The 23,718-nt window shown below is 46.9% G+C and overlaps 1 protein-coding gene across 3 annotated transcripts; it reads right to left on the reverse strand.

The window, feature by feature from the left end:
* CARD19 (caspase recruitment domain family member 19) lies at positions 1–23,597 on the reverse strand. Of its 3 annotated transcripts, none has more exons than XM_050330246.1 (6): positions 23,481–23,597; positions 13,448–13,590; positions 11,450–11,603; positions 7,428–7,487; positions 5,571–5,642; positions 1–4,257 (listed from the first exon to the last, which is right to left on the reverse strand). In XM_050330246.1, exons 1-6 carry the CDS (start codon positions 23,494–23,496, stop codon positions 4,145–4,147), a joined length of 558 nt encoding a protein of 185 aa, XP_050186203.1. In that variant the 5' UTR covers positions 23,497–23,597; the 3' UTR covers positions 1–4,144. The 3 variants fall into 3 exon arrangements, with proteins under 3 accessions (XP_050186203.1, XP_050186202.1, XP_050186204.1); XM_050330245.1 differs by lacking the exon at positions 23,481–23,597 and adding an exon at positions 17,339–17,688; XM_050330247.1 differs by lacking the exons at positions 7,428–7,487; positions 23,481–23,597 and adding an exon at positions 17,339–17,687.
* Positions 23,598–23,718: the final 121 nt, after the last annotated feature.

Raw genomic sequence — 23,718 nt, forward strand, 5'->3', positions numbered from 1 at the left:
TCCTTTTCTCAGTACAGATTTTATTTCAATTGAATTGCCAGCTTTATCCCATTAAAAAAAAGAAATCCATGAATTTCTACAGGATCCAGGGAGATGTACATTCAGAGACATTGTTACAAGGCACAGGACCTCGGGAAGAGCAGCAAACTGCTCCTGGGTAGCAGTGCTGGGGCACAGCCGAGGCGTGGCATAAAAACATGGAATAACGCGGAATAACATCTGCACACACTGAACATGTTTTCACTTTATTACAGTATGAGAAGAATAACGACAAATGAAAGAAACAAGAGGAGTAGGTTTGCCTCGGGAGCTTTGTGAACTCCAGCCAGCAGCTCTGACAGAGCCCAGCGCATCCAGAATGAATCATCACTTCCTTCCCACTCCGGATCGCAGGCACACCATCCTTCACCAAGTCCTCTAAATAGCAGGCTGGCTTTAAATGGAATTGTGCAAATTCATTGTGGGATCTGTCACTTCGCTTCCCAGCTCTCTGCACACATGGCCCCATCGCTCTGCCTTAACCATTTCCACGGCTCAGGCCAGCACCTGCACGCCAGCCTGGGGGTTATCCCATGGGATAGCTCTTGTCCTGGGATAGAGACAGCCCTAACATCACCACCAGGACAATCAGAGGTGGTTCAGCTTTACCTTAAATCAAAATGCCCATTCACACAAAGAAAAACAGGGAAGGAGGTGATTTCTTTGCTAAGTATCAGGAGGTCCTGGGGCTGAAGAACCTGGAGCTCATCCCCCATTCCCTCCCCTTGGGATTCGTGCCCAAGTCTCCCAGCAGCACAGGGGGACAGTTCCTGGTGGGAGCAGCTGCTGCAGAGCAGGATCTGAGCTGGCAGGAGCCAAGGGCTCCATGACCTGCACATCCCACCCTCATCTCCTTCCTGACAGCCACATCCAGCCCTCCAGGAGAGCATCCCTCTCCAGCAGCCACCTGCCTCCTTAGCCTGGAATGCCACTAAAGGCACAATGCTGCAGGGATAAGCAAGAACTTCTTCAGGGAGCTGCCCAAGGTGAGAGAAGGTATGCTGGAAACACGCCTGCTTTTCCTTAGCTCCTGTGAAATTCCTGCCTGCAGCACAAGGAGGATGCAGCACTCACAAGGATGCCCCCACCCTCTGCACATGTACCCACCTACAACCCAGCCAGGACAACCTCCCTGCACTCAGAGTGAAGCACAGTTATAAATAAATACCAGCACAGTTTCAGCAGCAAAGGCCAAGATAATATTCTAGACTTGCCAGGGAAACTGGAATTCTGCAGCCAGGCAGCCTCATCCAAGACCCTGCTTGATTTATTCCCCAGTCCATAACACTGGTTGCCAAAAAGGACCTGACTCCCATGCAGGCACACATGTGCTTCCTCCCGGAGTTGAAGATGGAACTATCACTGTCTGCATGGGCTTGCAGAGAAGCTTCTGAAAGAAAAATCTTCCAAGAATGTCTCCCAGCCTATGCACATGCCAGTCTTACAGGCAGCCTCACCTTCCCTTTTGGAATTAGTAACTGGCACTCATAAAGGAACAGATTGTTTTCTATTCTTTGTGGTCAGGTCCTTTAACGCTGGGATGAACCAAGACTCATCTTTCCTCTCTCCTCCCAGCTCTAAACCTCCTTGGCACAGCTCATCCTGGATCACATTTTTCTTCCCCCTAAGAGGCATCCTCATCTCAAGCAACCTCAGGAAGGGAGGAAATACAGTTCTAGCCTTTAGTTAACTTCTCTGTACCATACTGGGAGGAAATTTTTCCCTGGGAGGGTGGGCAGGCCCTGGCACAGGCTGCCCAGAGAAGCTGTGGCTGCCCCATCCCTGGAAGTGTCCAAGGCCAGGCTGGACAGGGCTTGGAGCAACCTGGGCTGCTGGAAGGTGTCCCTGCCCATGGGGTTGGAACAAGATGGTCCTTAAGGTCCCTTCCAACTGAACCCAGTCTATGACTCCCTGATTCCATATGGTTTCCATGCCAAGAAGGCACTGTTTAAGGCACTAGGAGGACCATGTCCTGCTGCACAGGGTTAGATTGGCCCAAGAGGGCAGTACAGCAAATTCTCATCTTCAGATTCAGAAAGGCACTGATAACTTCTGCAGGTCTCAACAGCAGCTCACAACAATTTGTAACCTGCTATTCCATGGGGGGTAAGCTAAAAAAAAAAAAAGAATCTGCCTGGCAGCAGTAAGGCTTCTGCTTCAAAATGAGGTGCCTGTCTTATTTGGAATAATGATTTTTGTGTGAACAACAGTATACTGTTCCTCTAATGAGGTTTCAAATTTGGCTTCAGAGCAGAGATTTAAAACCCCTTCAGCATTCAGAGGTAGTTCTTTTAGTCCCTCAAGAAGGGGCTGCTAGAGGAGCACCAGTGGAGAGAGGGATAATTTTAAATGTTATAAACTAGATCTGCTTTGCTGGAGAAAAAATAGAACCTGTTTTCACCTTAAACACAAGGCAAGGCAGGGAGAAAACAAGAGGCTATGATTAAAGCCCTCCCCAAGCTGGGAGGAAGCACAGCAGCAGCCACTGTGTAACAGGGGCAGCAGAGCCTCCTGACTGCCCAATTCTGTAGGAAATATGATGTTCTCTCCCTAATAAGAGCTCCCCCTGAGATGGGATCAAGGGACACATGAGCTGGGGGGGGGGGGTCAAGAAAGGAGTCAAAAAATCTGCTCTGCTGGGTGTTATTATTGTTATCACCTTCCACTAGCCCAGGCTGCCACAGCTCCTCTGGGCAACCTGTGCCAGGGCCTCCCCACCCTCACAGCCAAGAACTTCTTCCCAATATCCCATCTAACCCTGCCCTCTGCCTGTTTAAACCATTTCCCCTTGTCCTATCACTATCTACCCACATAAAAATCCCTGATGATGACATTTTAATAGCATGATTAAGGTTTAAAGCTGAAAGACAATTTTCAGTCGGCTTTGAAAAAAACCACTCCAAATGACTGAAAATTTCACAAGATCCTCCAGTGCTTGGTACCTTGTGCTGTAGCTGTTCATTCAGATGACATCTGATTTGATCTGGAAATTTCCTGACTGAATGAAGAGCCACAGAAGTGTCTTTCTCACCAGGTACAGGACCATGGTCTCCCCAAGCTCCTGCTGCTCTTGAGCAGTAACTGAAGAACTCTCCACAGCCCTTGGCACTGACTGGGGCAGGAGCAAGCTGAGAAACCCCAAGCTGCTTGACTTGCAGCCCAACTCCCTGCCTCTCCCTCAGGAATTTTATCTTGCAATGGTTTCTGCAAGTCTCTCAGGTTTCAACTCACAGAAGAGGAAAACATAACATCACCACATGACATATGAACAACCCCAGGCTCTTCAAGTATTTCTGGCCACAAAAAAGCCCCATGTTGTGTCACTTAAGTCACTGCAAAGTATCTTGGATTAGTTCTGTTTCTCAGACACACAGAGTGCAAAGCCCTTCACTGGGAAAGGGAGAGCTAAAGAAACCTTAAACATCTTCTTGGTAGTCTGAAGTGCTTCAGGCCAGACATTCCAGTCCCTGGGACCCTCTGTGGGCTGGGAACCAGTCCAGGGCATCCAAACCAGGGCCAGCAGGGTGTGACCAGGAACAGGCTGGGATGAGGCACCAGCGGGGAATCCAAAGACGTTCTGAGCACGAGGCAGACACAAAGGGAACTGGCACCCATAAACTTTTCACACCTGAGCTCAGGGCAGGCAGCACAAAGGATCCAGACAAAACAGTTCCGAAATGGAGATCCATTTCTTAGTAAGGCTTTGAGTGCATGTGTTTGTTTGAAGTACTTCTCTTAAATTAATTACCACAAAAGGCAGGCTAGCATTCTTCAGACAGTTGTGATCCTTCATTCCAGTACAAAACACATATGCAAACACGGCTTTAGGCCCTCACTTAGGAGATCCTTTTAAAGCTTGTATTAAAAAATACCTTTTTTTATCCAAACGATAAATATTTTAAAATAAGCATTTACAAAAATAAATGGTCTGTTCCCAGAGGGAAGGACATTTATAGCTGAAATTCTGAATACATCTGGAGGCAAGGCAATTATTGATGAAGCTAGTTAATAAAATCTTTGGTATGAGTACAGGAGATTAATATTTATGCACCGTTGGCTTCCCTTGGCAGGTTACTGTACAGACAAGCGAGGAGGCAGCTCTTCCTTAATCTCTTGATATGTCTTCCAGATACAACATACAAATATTTCTAACATGTCTTCCTATGATAATAGGAGAAAAGCCCAAGATTCTCCTGGCTCTTCCTACGACTTTTGTATCTAAAACAGAATGAAGATGGGAGGAAAAAGAGAAAGTGAACACAGTTAAGATTCATTCTTAGCAGGGAAGCAGCACCTGCAAAAAATAAAAATCAGTTGAAAATAACTCTGGAGGAAACATTTCCTTCCATGTTGTAGAAATCAACTGCCAAGAGAGGAGAACAATGAACCTGTTGGGATTCATTGCTGCAAGTTCAGATGGGAAGAGGAGATTGGTGAGTTAGGGAAGGGGCAGCTTTACACCTGAGCGTGGCACTGGATGGTGCAAGGCTGGACCACCACATCCAGGGCTGGTGGCCCTGTTACACAGAGGGCATTGAGATACCACAGTCAGGAAAGAGCCTCACAAACTGCAAAAAGCAGCCTTGCAACAAAACACTGGCTGAGATTATTTTTGCTAAAATTACGCACTACGGACATAGAGATGGCTTGAGGCACAAGGAACTCCACGGGGAGCAAATATGCAAAGTCAGCTGGCACAGAAACAAGGGGCTCTGCAGTCTGGCAGAGAAAGGCTGAACAGAAATGTTAGGCTGGATCTGAAGCCTGTTCAAATTGAGAGTAAGATACACACTTATAGCGCTATGGACGAACTGGGATCAGGGGAAGGGATGGCATATAAAGAAACACACAGGGTTGGGCTTGCTGGGCTTCCCTCAGCCTCAAACTGTGACACCATGGACAGTCCAGCTGAGGGATTCTGATCTGGGAACGAAGCACAGAGCCCAGACTTCCACAGCACCTGAAAATTCCATCAACTGGTGCTACTTGAACCTACAACTGTGTGAAGGAAACCAGCAGAGAACAACATAACTGTAACTGCTGTGTCCGGGGCAGGAGGAGCAGAAGGCACTGACCCAAAAGTGACAGGTAGAGCCAAGACCCAGAGCCAGCAGCAGGGGCAATGGCTGTAGCTGCTCAGGCTCAGCCAGTCGAGCCAGCACGGTCCAGCCCTGGCACTGGCCAAGCTTCCACTGGCTCCCAGGGGCTGTGGGAATCAGAGGCCTTGGGTCTGTCTCATGACTGCTGGGAATCATGACCCATTGCTATAGCAACAGGAGCTCGTGTGACCACTGCCTTTAAAAAGAGCCCCTGTTTGTGGCATCCTCTCAGGCAAACTATCCATTATTTATACCCCAGCACGTCTGCAGTGCAGTCTGTACCCTGAGCTCACTGATGAATGATGACACCTTGACCCTCCCCGTTGAGCCATGTCAGAGCAGGAGCCCTCTCTGCCCCGTGCTTAGGGAAGGCAGAGCCTTCCAATGTGTTTCCTTTCCCTTTCCAAGAGAAACCCCCCCAGAGCAGCTCACCTGAGTTACAGCAATACCAAAACAGGGCAAGTCCTGCAGCCACGCTGAAACAGGCCAGGAAGAACACCGGGCCTGGAGAAAACGCAAAAGGAAACACATTAAGGGCAGGCAGAAGTTTAGCTTGGTTCATAAATCATCAGTTGCTATTAATATGCATAATTAAGCATATTCAAATGAAGCTAACACATTCACAATTCTGTATGTTCTGTGGCTAATGTTCTGTGAGGCATAATGGACTGCAGTTAATTTTTACTACAGTTGCTTTGCCACCATCCCCTGTTCCCCTCTGCTCATCTAGCTGCAGCCTGGGCAATTTAAGGGAAAGCTTCCTTAGATGTTTCCTCACTCTCAAACTTTATGCAAACCACCCTTCAAACACCACAGGAAACACTAACCAGCCTGCAGGGCCCTCACCACACAGTGTGGCAGTTCCACCCACAGCCCCTCAGAGCCACATCCTTAGGGGGCTTTCCTATTCCCCACAGATGTTCCACAAACTCCACTCTCGTGACAAGAGCAGATACTCTTGTTCCTGTTTACAACTCTCCTGGGGGCTGAGATGAAGAGCCACCCGTGCACCTAAAAACCAATCTCCCCCTGGAAACTGCCTGCCTGGAATTACACATTTAATGCTGATGGTCGGTACTGATGTTCAATAAAACCTTTCTCACTCATAGCCACTGACAAAACCTCATAAAGATTTATATCTGCTTCTTTATTGCCCAGTATTCTATTTGTATTTAAAACTTCACTAGGAACAGAGTTACAATTAAACTACATCTGTCAGTTTAAGGACAAGGGTACTGCAGACTAACAAATTCCCGGAGCTGACACTGGAGAAACAGCAAAGGAGCAAGGATTCAGTTGCTCCTTGGGATGTAACCTCCCAGTGAGGGTGGCTAGAGGCCAGACACTCTCCAGTTTGAGGACAGCTCAGGGGGAACAACAACAACAAAAATATAGAAAGTAAAAATAAAATAAAATATTACTTCATTTTCTTATTTCTGAGCACTTTCCCTGCTCCTCCTGTACTGTTATGCTGCAGACAGCAACAGCAGTGTGAAAAATGTGAACAGCAATTTGGTTCCATATTCAAAGAAACACCACCACAGGCAAAGGTATACATTGAGTTAAACTGTGCCTCTGCCCCTTGTTTCAGTTTTCTCTCAGAAAACCGGTAAAAAGGCATAATTTACAGAAGGTGTCTTGAATATCTCATAATTGTATCCAAAACTCTAAATAAAATATTAATTAAACTTAAATGATAAAGCAGTTCATTATAAATTCAGAAAATTCTTCATCTTTCTTTCAGCTCTTCCTTTCCAAAATATCCTACAGTGAATAAAACATTTGTCTCTGTAATCTGGCACTGAACAGAGGAAGGCGAAAATAATTAACATGTGTTCCTAAAGAAAATACATTTAAGTACATCCTTCCTTTCTGCCTTTGCTTTCAAATGATTTTATACTTAAATTGAGAGCTCAAAAAGATGAAAAAAATTGAAAGTCATATTAAAAAAAAACTGATGGCCTTATGCAAAGTGATAGCAGCATCTGAATAGCCCTTACTGTTCAAGCATTGAATAAATCACAGGAAATGAAGAGTTTAGCTGTAACAGTATAAGTAAAAATACCATTGTAAATATTGATTCAACTCTACAGTCTCTTCAGTTTCCTGGCACTAGTTTCCTCAACAGCAGCTCAATACATTTTACTCCATTAATTCTACTTAACTTGTGACAGTAAAGACATCATAAACCAAACTAGTTGTTACACGAAATGCAAATTACATGATAAAATAAATTGCATCATAATCTGCAAAGCCATTCCATCCGGTGACACTGTATGGTTTATTTACCCCTGTCATTTAGCATATATTGCTCCTTGTCAGTGTCTATCTCTGTGGGATCTGGGGTTTCTAGAAACAAAAGCAACACATGAGAAGTTAGTACTCAGCTCAAGCAAACAAACAAACAAACATAATCAGCACAGGCGAAATGATGCAAAACAACACATTTAAAAAAAATACCCAATACTGACATAGAGTTTTAACCCCTCCGAAGACAGATCATCGCTGGAGTCAGAAAAGCTGAGGGTATGCTGATCAAAAGACAGGCACACAGTCACCTGAATGCAACCACAAACAGCTGCAGCCCCACCTCTGATCTGCTTAAGCACTGAGCATATAAATAACATTACCCTTGTTTCCCAAGTGAGGAAAGCAGGAGCTAATCCTTCCATAATGCTGGCAATTTTCATGGTAATAAATACAAACTATTTGTTAATAGACACACTAATCTGAAAACTTTATAATTTGATGTATCACCATTCTTTGTTCTTGAGCAAACTCTCTCTGGGTATTGAGGCATTTAATGGACAAAGCACTTGGAAAAGGCCTCTTGGTGCTGATCATTTACCTAAATTCAGGTTCTATGTGCTAACATTTGGCACAAATAATTTTTTGCCTCTATCTTTCCCCAAATTGAAGTAGAAAAGGAGGTTGGCCTTAAGACAAAGTGTGCAGTAGTTTCCACTCTGGGCAGAAAGAGCCTTTTAGAGCTGCCTTTGCCACACAGACGTGGAGACAACACTGCAGAAGGGGTGTGCACACAGCAGTCATCAGGCATGCCAGAGGAGTGACTTTCCTCAAAACATCACCAATCTGCATCACCAATTTTTTCAGCCAAATCTCTTTGTGGTTGTAAAAAAATCACAGAATCATAAAGGTTGCAGAAGACCTCTGCGATCACCACGTCCAACCGCTAAAGGGTTAAAAGGGTTAAAAAAAGGAAAGGAGAAGAAGTGAGGGCTCCACACATGGCTGCCAATAGGAAATCATTTGAGACTGATTGTGGTTTCAGCTGATCTCCTTCTCCCACATGACATCTGAGGCTCGCTGAGGTGCTTTGGAAAACTGCCCTGTACACCCAGGCAGCAACAGGAGCTGCTGTCAGGGGAACAGCCACCTCCCCTGCTCAGGATGTGCCCCTCGGTGTGGGGACAGCACATGGAGCAGGACAGGAACCCCTGCTGTGAGGCCTGAGAGTCCTTGAAGCTGGAAGGATTGCTGCAAAGCACTCGGTGCCACTGGCAGCCTCCCCCAGCCTGCCCCTTTGAGGGGCTGACATCCTCCTGGGAACTCCAGCTGGAAATCCTCACCCTGCACAGGAGAGCACAGCCACACCTCTGCACTTCTCTCAGGATTTCGCTGCCTGGGGCTGGTCTGAGCCTTTATCCTTCTAGTCTATGTCAGCACTGAGGGAAATAAAAACATTTTCTGAGTCACCTGGAAGCTCCTGTTGGCCTTGAACAGCTCTGAGGCTGCTCCAACCGCGTGCCTTACCCCCCCTCTAGTGGGAATGCTCAGACATTACCAGGCATTGCGCTGGCAATTTACACTTCAGGCAAAGAAATTTTGTTCTAGCACAGTTTTTGAAGCCGTTTTAAAAATGAAGAAGATTTATTTGAAAGGATTTCCTCTGTAGAAAACATTTGTCATATGTACAGCTGCATGTAAGCTATTACAGAACTCAGTCCTGGCCATGGTTCATCCATGTCCTTATCAATAATTTCTCCAGGTGTTTGTAATGCTGTTTGTATCAGCTCAATCTGCACTTAGAACAAATCCCCCATGTTAGGGATACTCCTCTTTCTTCCCATTTACAAATTTTAATGGCAATTTGGTAAATGCTCTGTGCTAAACTTACCAAACTTAATAAGTACTTCTTAAGAGTATTATGGAATCGTGGAAAGGTTTGGGTTGGAAGGCACCTTAAGGACCATCCAGTTCCACCCCCCTGGCATGGGCAGGGACTCCTTCCACTAGACCATTTCTTGACCATTCAATCCAGACTGCAGACACTTGTTTTAATTACAGAACTCATGAGAAGCAGCAAGCATATTAACACAATCATCTCAGTATTTCCTTCTCAGGTCAACAGAAGGAAACTGCAGAATCTCAGCACATGGCAGTGTTTTAACCCAGATATTTAAATTATTCTCATCCTTCTGAGGATGGTTAACATAAGAGAGTGTACCAAGATACAGAGAATTTAATGACTTCTGATGGTTACTGAAGTCCCTTTGCATAATGCAGCAGCAGCAAAACAGTTCTGGGGCACCACAAGCAGCTGGATGTTTAACATGAAGCACTTGTAGCACGGGGACTTGCTGTGCACACAGTCTGCACATGAGGAACTCTAACCCTGCCTACTCACAGGGCCACCTGAGGAAAGCTCTGAGTCACCACACAAATCAGGTGCAAGGATGGGCACGTTTCTGCTGGGGCTAAAAGTGAAAACACCCCACAGACCCTACCCGAGTGTCCTTGGAAAGATACATTATCAGACACGGCTTGCAGAAGGTGTTCTTGAACATCAACAGGCTTGAACTCCTAAACATCAAAACAGTCTTGAAATTTTATTCTTAGTGACTACACTGAGGCTTTTTAAACTGCTCTTAATTTACACAGGCTGACTGTCTGCTGACTTCTGGCAGAAAAACCTGCTGCTCTTGAGCTCTACCCAAGTGAAAATCATAGATCCAAAACTGCTTGATTTAAGAGCCTGTTCCCCAAAGGGCATGACTTCTACAAGGTGAATATCAGATGATAACACTGCCTTAAAGCTGCTGCGAGGCTCAAACAGTTGGGATTGGTGCTCAGCTGAGATCCTGAGGCAGGAAGTTTCCACTTCAAAAGGGTTCAGGTATGGATGTGGGGTAACTCTGCAGCCTCACAGTGCCTGGGCTGGGTAGATACAAATCTCTTCCTTCAAAATGAAAGGTGAAATTAAGCTAATTACATTTTTACGTGACATTTTCACTGCAGAAGTAAAAGAGGTCAACCTACAGACTTCTGCAGTGATGGTTTGGATCCCACTGGAGTTTGTCTCACGCCTGTAATTTGCCCTGGCACCTCACTGAGGAGTTTCTTACAAGGAGAAATCAACTGAGCAGTGAAGCATTACTGCTGGGATACTTCATGAGGATTTCTTAAACTGCAGTCCTTTTGCAACTTCCTTAACATAAATGGGGGAGTTTTCCCTCAAGCTCCTCAAGTCATTTCAGTGTGCAGGATGCCTGAACCAATTTCCCATCCACCTGCAACAGTGTTCTTTTCTGCATTTCTTAGGTAGGGAAAAAAAAGAAAGACCAACACACAGTAGACAGCATTATCCCAGGCTGGCAAGGCAGGCTGGAAATTTTCCTTGAAGAAATGAACTCCTTTGCAGTACAGAACCAAATCTGTTTGAGCCTCAGCCCTTACAAAGCACATAACAAGAGAATTTGGGGGGCAGCTTTATGGACATCAGTCAGCTGCACAGAACAAGTCCTAAGTGATTTTAATATCCCAGTCCATCAGTGCAAGGGCCTATGAATGTGTGCTTCGTGTTAAACGAGACACAAGGAGGAGATTTATGGACTGGGGGAAAGCCAAGCTCCTGGGCCAGCAGACATTTGAGCTTAACAAATTGGAGGTTTGGGATGCTTCTCCTGTGCTGCAAGTCAGAATAAGCACAGAGGAAATAAACAAGCCATTATGAAGCAATGGAGTATGAAAGAGAAGCTGTAATTCATAGGAGTTATACTGCTGACATTTTGCACTTAAACTGGTTTTAAATACATATTTCATATTTCAAAACAATCAAAGAGTTTTGCCCGCTCTAATCAACAACTAACAAGAAGTCAAATCCCCTTACGGCTTTTGGAAAACTCCAGTCAGAAGGAATTAAGGTACACCCCAAAATTTATTTAAATAACCTGTTTATTTATATTATTTATAACCTGTTTAGGTTGTCTAAATAACCTAAACCTCCTCTGAAATGAGGAAATTCACTGATGAGGAAATTCACAACTCAATCAACTTACAAATCAACTTACTCAAGATCTTCCTACTTGGCAGGTCATTAAACAGCTGTTCAGCATTGATCTGCAGAGCCCTGTAGAACTCCTGACAGTGTCTGTCTCCTTTCTTTTGAAGGTGCTTTAACAGATCTGAGAGTCTGGTATGGAGTGATGCCCTTGGATTCCTGAACTGTAAGAGAAAAGCACTCATCAGAAGACAGATTACAACGGCTGGAGAACAATTTTACATCACCTTCCGGTATTCCAGGGAGCAAAGATTTGGAGCTTCTTTGATATTTCAAAGGCCAAAAAAAAAATAAGCAGAACCTATACAGGACATACATGCACTGAGCTCCATATGGTCAGCACTGCCTGATGGAGAGGATATTGCCTCTGCTTCCCCTCATGCTTTTTCTGTCCTGATCAAGGGAAAGCCACTCTGCATTTGATGTCTTCCCTGGATCCGAGCTAACATGGTACTTGCTATTCTACAGTTCCATTCTGACAGCTGCTGATAGCAAATATCATCAAATCTTATAATAAAGCTTGATGTTTTCAAGTTTGCCCTTAGTAATGATCCCCGAAAAGGCACTTTATACTCCTTATCCTAGTCCCAGTATTGGAGGGCTCATCATCCCAAGATTACACATTTCATTGTTTGTCTTTGATTCCAGCACAATTAACTGCTGAGTGCCCAGTTCAACAGGCACGAATTCCCATTCCTCAGGGGACATGGCGAGCAGCTGCAGGGGAAATTACCTCTTTTCTGTAGTGCTGATTGTGATGAGTACTAGGAGACCTTGCAAAGAGAAGGAAAATGCATCCCTAACCTTACACATCGAACTGATTTCAGCTTATTTGGAAAATGTCCAAAGCCATTCTCAGCAAAGCATCGTATTTCATATCAGCACAGTGGATAACCTTTGGAGCAGACTGAGTTAGGAACAATTCCTGCTCGAGGGGGACAGGAATGCCACAGACCTTACACAACACTCCTTATTCTGACTAAATTTAAACAGGGTCTAACAGATACAGCTGAGATTACAAGCTTCCTAAACACTCAACAGAGTTGACACAAACTTGCCTGGACCCAAGCAAAAGCAGCTCACTGCTGTCTAAGGGCAGAACTCACAAATCACATTTCACTGTTTCTTTATGTATTCCTCTTGAAGCTCTTGAGGGAATGAGATGATCTTGTCTTGCACATGTCACACTGGTTATCATAACTGAGTGGCAAGACTGGCTCAGCTGATGATCTAGCTCTGCTCTACACCACAAAACACTAATTGTACTCACAGGGTTTGATTATGGTAGAATTAGACCCATTTTTCCTGAGGTTAAAATACTGATATGCCAAAACCCTGAGCACTTGTGCAGACTGGAAGCCAGCAGAGGGCAAGTAGAAACTGTAATAAGCAGGATCAGGGGAAGCTCTTTAACTTTGTCTCCACACAAACTTAGAAGCTCTTTCTTTCTAAAAACAGCTCCCATTTTTGAAAGATTCATGCCAGGGAGGGTGGCCTTCCTTCACACCTGGCAGTGCCACTGCAAGATGCTACTAACTCCATCCACTTCCCACAGCTCCTGCACTTACTGGTGGGACTAACACCCCCTCCTTCTCTACCAATACTTAATTAGTTACTAAAACTGATTAAGCTGAAAGAGATGATTTTATGGACAGGGCTGGATGCAGCACAGATCATCTGACGTGACACCCCCAGGCTGCCCCATGTGAGGAGGAGGCACGTGGGGCACTTGGTCACAGGACTGTGAACTCCTGCCTGTGAGGGTGCGTGCTCCTGGGCATGGCAGGGACCCTGGCACTCAGCTGCTGCTGGGAGAGTGTCCTCTCTCATAACCACTTGGCCCAGGGAATGTGCCAGCCCTGTGACTGCTCCTCTCACATGAGATCCCAGATACCACTGGTCAGCAAGCAGGAGGTGAGGAGGACTGGCTGCCTGTGGGGAAGAGCTGGGCCAGTGACCCACAAGAACAACACAACAGTCAGAGACACCGCAGAACTCATCCAATTACCTTTTCTGCTTCTTCATTGGTAAGAATTTGGGGATAGACTCTGTTAAGCTGAAGAATAATTTTATCAACCACTTGCTCATTCAGCCGGCTGGTGCTTGTAAGGAAATACATGTCGTGCTGCAGCCGATGAGAATATGACTGATCTAGAGAAAAAACAACACACAGAACAAACCACAGCAGTTAATTAACAAGCCGGTTTTAAATTCTGCAAATTTCATTTTCCTACCAGTGATTAAATAGCTTAAAATAAAATTACCACCACCACCTAATTTTAGAAAGCTGAACTATCTGTTAGGGAAACACAACACAGCCACCTGCTTCCAAAGACCCATCCACTTGACATGACACACATCCCAACTCCTGGCTGGTCAGTCCTGCTGCCTCTCTCTTTCCAAAGGGAGAAGGTTCTAAATCATTCAGAAGTCAAGCACTTATGGATATTTAATCAAATACAGCCCTGAAGTTAATAAATCACTGAAGATAAGTTTTCCATCATGTAGGAAGGCAGATTATGACATTTAAAACTGATGTGTTTTATAACAGCATCTCTGCCAAGGAGCCATCGAGGCTTTTAGGAAAGGATTTCACACAGAAAGGCGAGAAAGGGCATTCAAAAAGCAGTATATTTTTACAGGGAAGTACACTCAAACACACACACACAAATAAAACACATTTTTTTCTACTAACCCAAACCTCTGCAAATACACAGATCCAGACTCGCTGTTGGTTTAGGCACCATACCCAATTTGTCAGCAATGGATTTTGCAGGAGCATAGCTTTCCCTATAGCTGCTTGGTCTGTAATCCCTAGATTAAGATACAAGCACAGACTGGTTCCACAGGTTACTGTGCCCTTATCAGATTTAAAAAGAGAACATCCATGACCGTGTCTGAAATGAGTGTTAAAATGCCAGTACAACACTTTACAACTGAGCACCACAGAAAACAAACACAGAACACCCCCCACGCCGCCAGCCCTTTCTCCATTTAAAGCAAAATGCATAGGTTTTATGGTATTCAGGCTACCAGAAAATACAAAACCATCAGCCCCTTGTGCCCTGCAATTTAGAGAAGATAAACAAAGGAGTGAAAGAAAAGAGCCATCAAACTTTGCACCTACGCACAGCCCTTGCCCTTCCTGTAGTGTGACTGGTTTGGGTACCACACTGTCCTTTTTGTGTATCTGTGTAGCGCTGACAGCATTTACAAGAAGGGGTTCAGGAAAACCTCCCCGTGTGACCATCCCTTACTTCTGCAGTGCCAGTGCCACTCCTATTCAAACCAGAACACCCCGCTACTGATGTGGCACAGAGTTGTGATCCTACGAGCACAACAGGATTCCAGCTACATTCTTACTTTTTATGCAAACACCATTTTATTTCCACGTCTTTCTGATGCCTCCCTTTTCCACAGCTTGCTCCGAGGCAGCTGTAGTGCACTGTCACAAACACACTGCCATGAAATAGTTGCTGCGCTGACAAACTTCCCTCTTGCTGCGAGAAGTTCCAGGTTCTCCTGGATTCAGGGCTGAGATCAACCTTGTCTTCAAATCAACACACAGTGGCATGCACAAAGGGCTGAGGCAAAGATCAGGAGGCTGTAAAGTTTGTCTGCTCATGCAAATGCTTTTTGGGTAATGAAGCTGCCCGAAGCATCCTCCCCCTCCTCTGCCTCAGCAACAGGATTTGTAGTGATTCTCAGCATCACCAACAACTCTGCACCTGCACTTGGACAGGACACGCATTAAAACCAGGGTCTTACAGCCCAGCAATTAAACTTCAAACATTGCTGTGACAACCAACCAACCACAGCAAGGGCTAAACGTCCAAAAGAACGAGTATACAAAGTGAAATAAAAGCAGGCTCACAGTGCCACCTCCTCTCTGTTGCTGCCCCATCATTACAGTGTCCAGACGCAGTGAAGGGAACTCGGACCAGCCGAAGATCCCACTTAAGCCAAGAGCACTTTCTGAGCAGTCCCAAGCACTCCCTGTCCTCCTGGTAGTTTCCATCTACACACACCCAGTAAACCATCACCTTACATGACAATTTATGAGTCTTACCAGGGTCTTTTTCTGAAACTCCCCACCCAGGGCACCAAATTACAGGGCAGAGGCCTCTCCAAGATTTCAGGGGCAGCTACATTTTCTCACAATCTGAGCCAAAAGACAGGGGCAGAGAATGGGACCATGGTTTTGGCCTCTCTGGCTACTGCTAAGCTGTGCCTGCCAAGGACATGTTTAATGTCTGGCTTAGGCACCTGCAAGATGCTTCACCCATCCTATGGGATGCTCTGTGTTTAAGAAGCCCCCAGGAAACATCTCCTACAGACATTTCCCCTGCCTGCACCTGCACCTCCTCCAAAGCGTGTGAGTTCAGTATTTAGGATGAGGTGCAAGGCTTAACGTTTCCTGAAGAGCACTTACCAAGCTCAACACCAGCTCAATGAAAGCAGAGCAAATGTATCTCATCCTTCCAGTATCTCCCCTCTCTCTTCTAAAATCTTTTCTCTGAGAAATCTCTCTCCCAAAGAACTGCCTTCAGACCAGAGAAGGGAAACTTCCCACACTGACACCGCTCACCAGTGCAGAACTGTAGCCCCAGCTACTAAATTTAAAGAAAACAAACAAAAAAAGCCCCACCAATCCTAGCAGCTGGAATATGGCACCCTGCTGTGGAGTGATAAGGGTATCTGCACAGCACACGTGTGCATTTGAAGGCTTCTGGGCCCAGTTTACCCCAGGAGCTCTGGCAGCTTTGTCACCGTTCCCCTGCACTCCAGTCACGGCCCAGGTACGGCTGTGCTGGGAGGTTCTGTGATCACTGCTCACACACACACAGCTTTTGAATAGAACACACCTTAATTATGAACATTTTTTAAGTAACAGGAACCCCAAACCAGGTGACTTCACGACTGCAGCAAAGCTACTGATGTGAGGCCAGGTCTTAAGAATTTAGGGAGGGGTTGTTTGGGATGTTTTGCATATCCAGCTTTTATCTCGCTGCCTCAAAGAGACAACAGCTATTGCAAGGACAATTACAAATCTTTATGCTAAGGAGACTGTTTTTAAACAGGACTCACCCCAGCATTAAAGGGACAGTAACACTGTTAGTCAGTACTTGCCTAGAAATTTCAGGGCAGCAAAACCGGGAGACCAGGTGAGTTTACCACAGTTTAGTGCACAGGTGTGCCACTGCCAGGCATTTCAATGGCCCCAGACTGCACAAGGATTGAATATAACTTCACATTTGAAGTAGAACACACTACAGTTTCACCTTTCCCTCTGCCAGAACATTGATCTAACTGGGCTTAATCCTGTCCCACAGTCTTTGGAGTCAGGAGCAGGTTTGCTCAAGTGTGCAAGTGCTGTGCAGGGCTGGCACTGAGTCAGCCCTGCTGAAGAGCAAATACAGCTCAGATTGGATATCATGACACTGAACCTGACCTGCTTTTAAAAAGTTGGTGTTTTCCTTACTCACAGAAAATGTAAACTTGTCAAAGAGGCAAACAGGAAACTCAGGAACTGTCTTTGGTAGTTGGGAGGAAAACATGTTATTGATTTATAATTACTAAAAGCCCGTGACACACCACACACAACCACTTTTTTCTGTTAACACTAAGTCCAAGCAGCCTCTAGCACACAGCACAGGCACCCACACCAGCACACACATCCTGCACCTGACCAACACATGGAAGGAAAGGAGGGACACATAAAATTAAGAGATACCAGAGGAAAGCAGCCAGCAGCTCCTCAGAGGATAAAATAGATTATAACATAATTATAACATCTATTAAATTTATAATTTACCAAATAGATTATAAAATATCATCACTGATTTAGTGATGATAAATGCACCAGCAACACATGACAGTAACAAAGCAGCATACTCACCATTTTCCACCTGCAAGTACAAGTCACCCCCAGTGAAACCCTTCATAAAATGGCATCTCTTGATCCTTCCTTCCAAATGGGCAATTAGGTTTCTGTCAATAGCTTCAGAACGACCCAGCCACTACACAAACTGCTGGCATTGTAAGGCTGCTGAAACATATTCTGCTCCTGGAATTAACAGAGCTCATAAAAACCCTGATCAGATGTGACCACAGCGTGCCAGGCTGTCTGCTACAGCCCTGTCAGGAAAAATGGCAGGGGTGACAGGGACACCCTTGCTGAAGTTCTTCCTGATTTAATAGCAGTGTTCACAGGGAGTTTGTCAGACACAATTCCTAACCTCGGCATGGGCAGCAACCAGGATGTTGGACGAGCCTTTGCACTCCAGCTCAGCCTGTGCAGAGGTGTTTGGCCCCTGAAAGCTGTCACTAGCCACTGGCACTGCACAAACCAGGACTTTCAGGTTATCTTGGTTGTCAAAAACCCCTTTGTAACTTTGTTTCTGCCTAACTACTCTTACCATAAAAGACCCCATGTTGCTTTCTGTACCAGGAAGATCAAGTGGGACTTTGTCTCTTGCAGGAGCAGATGCTGCTGCACCATCTACTTCCACTGCCCTTCTGGATAAAGACACAAGGCCCGATGGATCTGCCACTTTAGGCTGAGTCTGCACTGCCATTTGTATTTATCACAGTAAATTAATAAATCCAGCTGCATTCAAATTCAGAGGCTGAGATCAGCCCCTCCTTGCCACACTGGAACAGGTAACTCCTCTCATCCAGGCCTGGGAGTGTAAATGCTGCCAACTGCCTCATCAGGCACACACCCCCAATTAGCAACTCCACCAACATTTACATAAGGACTCTTGAGACTGCCTCTGACACCACTGTATCTTCAGCATGGTTTCATCTTCGGTTTGCTTTCCCCTTAAAGGCCTCCTTCAGTTCACCAAACAGACAAGATCATCAGGAAAATAAATTTAAACACATGAGACACAAAACCCAATACAACTCTCTGACATTCTCCATAACAACACACAGACCTCGCAAACATCTGTTCCAGAAACCTCACTGGTGTCTGCTGTGCAGTGCAAACACGAGCTGCCCCTTCCTGTAAAACTCCTGGATGATTTTCATAAACTTTAGACAGGAAGGCTGGCAACCAACACCTCGAAAGTTTGGATCTGATGATCAAACCATCTGTATGTGTCCCTGCAAACTCCTTGCTGAAGCATTTCAGGAAAGAGACGAAAAAGTCTCTGTCTCAACAAACTGTTAGCTTAACACTAATTTAGTTCTGGCTCTTCCCTTTCAAGAGCCCAAGAAAGGGATGCTGAGGATTTCAGAAGGCATCTCTGGCTGCAGAGAAATGTTCTGAGATGATCAGATGGCACTGGCTGCTGAACGCACTCCCAACAAAGAGCAACTGCTCTGCTCTTCTGGGCTGGAAGGGCAATACAGAGGTGAAAGACAAGATGCCACCCTCCTCAGCCACAGTCACTCCCTGCCACTTGCTACTGGCAAGTCACCAGAAGTCAAGAGTCTCTGACAGCAAGACACAGAATCATTTCTGTCACTCTGACAGCGAGTCACAGAATCATTCAGGATGGAAAATAAGCTTGACTGTTGAGTCCAGACATCGACCCAGACCTACCATGGTCATCACCAAACCATGTCCTCAAGTGCTATGTCCAAATATTTGAATGCTTCCAGGGATGGTGATTCCACCACTGCCCTGGGCAGGCTGTGCCAGGCCTCGACAACCCTTTCAGTGAAGAAATCTTCCCAATATCCAACCTAAACCTCCCGTGGTGCAACTTGAGGCCGTTTCCTCTCATCCTGTCACCTGTTGCCTGCGAGAAGAGCCCGACCCCCACCTGGCTGCAGCCAGGAAGTTGCAGACTTCAGCAACTCATTTCTACCCGAAGCATCTCTTAAAAACAGAAGAGAAAAAGCAGCGACAGCGAGCAGAACACTGAAAGGCCCGTACCCCCCGAGTGTGACACCAGGTTACACGCAGCCCGCGGGCCTCCCCAGCTCCGAAGCAGCAGGGCCCCCGAGCCAGCGCAGCGGCCGGACGGGGGATGGGGGTGCCCGGAGAGGGACCCGGCAGCGCCCGGGCACGCCGGGCTGGGGCCCCGCACCCTGCCCTGCCCTATCCTGCCCTGCCCGCGCTGTCACCGCCCCAGCCCCAGCGAGCCATGGCCCCGACCCGCGGCCCCGCAGCCAAACCCCGCGGGGAGGCCCCGAACCCCCCGCCCCGCGGCCCCGGGGGCTCCGTCCCGCCCGTCCCTCCCGGCCCGGCCCGGACCGGCCCGCACTCACCGGCCATGGCGGCCCCGGCCCCGCCCGGCCCGCGGGCTGCGGCCTCCGGCCCTGGGCGGCCTGCGGGCTGTGCCGGGCCGGGCGGGGCCGGGGCGGCGCCTCCGGGAGGCGGGACGGGGAGCCGGGATGTGCTGCGGGGCCGGGCCGAGAGGGGGTCACCCGGGCCGGCACCCCCCGGGCCAGCACCCCCCGAACCTAGAGCGGGTACCCCCTGACGGCCTCGGGAACCCTGACCGCACACCCGCCGGGGCTGGAGACGATTCACGGGGGCACCATTAGGAACGGCCGCGATTTTCTTTTCGCACTCTCCGCTGTCCAAAGTCCGCACCTTGGCGATATCCGCGTTTTTCCCTTGTGCCGCAGCGGCTGCGGTGCGCCTGCAGCGGGTAAGGCACATTCGGCCCCAACAATTAATGCACCATTAGTAATGCCGCGGTTTCCTTTCCCACTGCTGGTTTCACTGTCCGAAATACCACGTCTGCATCTCCACAATGTCCACGTACAGTTCATGTTTTCCCTGTGCCGCGGCAGTTTTAGGGCAGCTGCACCTCTGGCCCCGTAGTTACTCAAGCCCAGGGGCAGAGGCAGCTCCTCTCATAGAGAAGGTTGCAGCGAAGCATCTAATTAATTGGGATATATTAACTTCACGAGGGAAGAAGTACAAGCAAATCTGTGGATTTAAAAAAAAAATCCTGTTTGCACTGAATTTCACCATTTAGTTGCCCAGCAAGGTATGGAGGACAATATGCCTTGCTAGGGATAAAGGCTGCAGAGGGTTGAAAGTGAACCTCAGTTTTGAACATTGTGAAGAAAGGGAGATATTTATTATTGCAGGGGGGTTTTGACCTCAAAATCTGGTATTTTTTTTTAATTGTATAGAAAAGGTGACTTTCTACTACGGCAAAGACACAGGGTTATTTCTAATTATGACTGTGTCAAAACCATGAAGAAAATGTTTAAGAGAGACAGAAATCCTCCGGAGGGATTACAATCACAGTAGGCAAAGGTGCCTCCAGATTGGTACATAAAATACTTCAACCACACAACTGCCCTTGCACAGACACTATTCTTATTTAAAATTTGCCTAAGTAACAAGTCCTTAAGCAGCAACATATATTCTAAACCAGGAAACACCCATTGCATGCATGATACTTGTCCATATGACCCTGAGAGGTTTGCCCTATTTTGCCTCTGCGCTATTTAATCATGGAACCAATAGAATGGTTTCAGTGGGAAGGAACCTTAAAACTTATCTCGTTCCACCCCCCTACCATGGGCAGGGACACCTTCCACTAGCCCAGGTTGCTCAGAGCCCCACCCAACCTGGCCTTGGACACTTCCAGGGATGGGGCAGCCACAGCTTGTCTGGGCAACCTGTGCCAGGGCCTCACCATCTTCACAGGGAAAAGCTTCTTCCTAAATTGTATCTAACCTAAATTTCCACTTGTTCAGTCTGAACCCATCATAACCCAAGTGTGTGGAAAAGCTGTGCCAATACACCAGGACTGGTTAAACGGATAATAAATCATATGGCTCCGTGCTTGGAGTGGTGTGGTGTTCAGCTCCTGGCCCTGCACAGGACGTGCCATACACCCTCTCACACCCTCTCATGAGAGACAGCTGCAGCTAGCCTGGCGGTTAGTAAAAGAAAAAAAAAAGAAAAAGAAAAAGAAACAGAGAATTTGCTTGCAGTTTGCAAGTGCTGCCACTCCGTGGTGTCACGGGGTGAGCGTCACACCCAGCACAGCCGCAGAGACAAGGCTTGGGCCGTACCCGGGCAGGTCCTGGGTACCAGCATTTCGGCTGGCAGGGTTACCCACACCATCCTGACGCTTTCTTCTGCATAATTTCTCTCTCTGATACTCTCACCTCTGCTTTCAGGGTCTGCACTTCCCTGCCAGGGAGAAGTTCCTAGTGTGGCACAGCTCTCCCAAGAAAGTAGCGTCCCACCCTGTGCCACATCACAATTTGAGGCACGTCCATCAAGAAACAAAATATCTGCAGCCCCACATTTACCCTTTGACATGTTGATCTCTACCACGAGAAGTGGAAGAACATGGGGAAAGCACCTCACCGAAATATTTTTAGTGTTGCCAAATGCGGTGACATTCATGGTGCATGTCCTTGAGAAGACCAATAAACATCCTGAGTCTATTCCATTTTCCCTAAGGAATCCAGATTTTTCTAACAGCGTGGAAATAGATTTTTAATTACTATTATTATTGCACATGGAGACCTTGCTCATGCCTGTATTGGAGTGATTTTGGCAATGTATTTTAGTAAAGAAACAGGAAAGGAAATTGTCACTTTACAGCTCCTTTCATCATATATTTTTAAGACTATTTTGGTTGGGGCCCTGAGCTACCTCATGTAGTGGAAGTTATCCCTGCCCACGGCACAAGATGATCTTTAAGGTCCCTTCCAAACCAAACCATTCTGTGATTCTATTATCCTATTTCATATATATATATGAAAATATTACAGCCAGAGGTGTTGCCTAGTACTAAGAAGCAGTGGCAGAATGGTATGCTGAGGATTTTTTTTTTATGACCATTTTATAAGTTTGTGAATTCACTGCCTTTGGTGCTCTGCTAAAAAGTTTCCCTGGAAACTTTTAGAAATTTTAGAAATTCTTAATTTATAAGCTTTTAGAACTTTTCAAACTACCAGAATCTAAACCACTAAACCGAAAACCTGGTCATCTTAACGTGACATAGACCGAAATCTCTAATATAAATCTTAAATGTTTTTCAGCGCACAGTGAGTGAAACGGGAGTGAAAATCAATCCCTCAAGAGCGCTGTGATGCACAGTGCCACCCTCACTGCCCGGAGATATTTTTGTCCTACGGACCCAGATAATGATACAAGAAGCAGAGGTTAAACATATCTCCTCCTCATGCCTGTGGCACGCAGGACCTCTGCAGCGGGATCGCCGCGAGGTTTGCCTTGGAAAGGCATCCTCGGGCAGCCACAGGGCCACGGCAGAGGCAGCAGCCATGGACACCGTGCCTGGGAGGCACGGACTCGGCTGGGGCTGGGCACCCAGCCCCTCCCACGGTGTGCTCCGTGACATTCCGGCAGCACAGCGGGGATGGAAGGCACACCTCGGGCCGGTCACAGCCAGCCCAGCAAAAACGTGGGGGTTTCAAACTGCTCCCAGGCCAAGGGGCTCCGGGAGAAGCCCCCACCTCCCGACAGAGCCCAATGCCTTTCCAAAACTCTGATCCACTTCAAGAGTTCTGCCTCCCGATTTAGTGGCCAAGCGAAGTGAGCTGCCCAACAATGTTTTATTTCCCAGCAGATCCATTTCCTGGTTAGCTAATCTCAAAAGCCAGTGCTGTTTCCCCTCGCTAAACCGACGGATTTGTTTATTTGAGTGAATTGCTTGACTTACTAAATATCACTCTTGTCCTGGCAGCATCGCTATGTAGTGGTTTGTTTTATCTGTTAACTGTTGAATCACAATGCAGTTTGTTATTTTCCCACAGCCCAAGAGGACTGAATCTCTTTAGCGACAAATTAAATCCAGATAGCGCAGGCAGTTCCTGTAACAAAGTCTTTCTTTGTGTTTCACAAAATACAATAAAATATTTCTCAAAAGCTCAGATTACACACTAAGCTCCCTTCAGCAAACTGTAGTCAATAATTTATTAAAAACAAGCTCTAAGAAGCAAAAAAAAAAACTGGGAAGGCAGCGTCGGGCTGGCCACTCCCGTCCGAGCCACTGCCCCTCGGGCTCCGCACTTCTGCTCCGGCAGATTCGGACTTTTCAGACCGCTGTTTCGCCCAAATTCCCCGTCACAAACAGTGCACTCACATCTCCTGTAGAGCATCGTCCATCGGTTGCAGGGGCTGTGCCGTGCCCGGCGCGCGTCCCACGCGGGGCAATCCTCCCTCCTCGCCGGGATAAGCGGAGGTCACGGGTAACTTGGGAGAAGCGAAAGTAAACGGGGAGGGAGCGAGCAGGGCTTGGACAGCCGGCACAGCTCCCCCGGGAGCCGCGGGCTCCGCTGCTCCTGCGAGCCAGCGGCAATCCGCCGATCATTTCAGCTCTG

The sequence above is a fragment of the Myiozetetes cayanensis genome, unplaced genomic scaffold (assembly GCF_022539395.1).
Source record: "Myiozetetes cayanensis isolate MyiCay16 unplaced genomic scaffold, myiCay2020 scf40, whole genome shotgun sequence".
Classification (NCBI taxonomy): domain Eukaryota; kingdom Metazoa; phylum Chordata; class Aves; order Passeriformes; family Tyrannidae; genus Myiozetetes; species Myiozetetes cayanensis.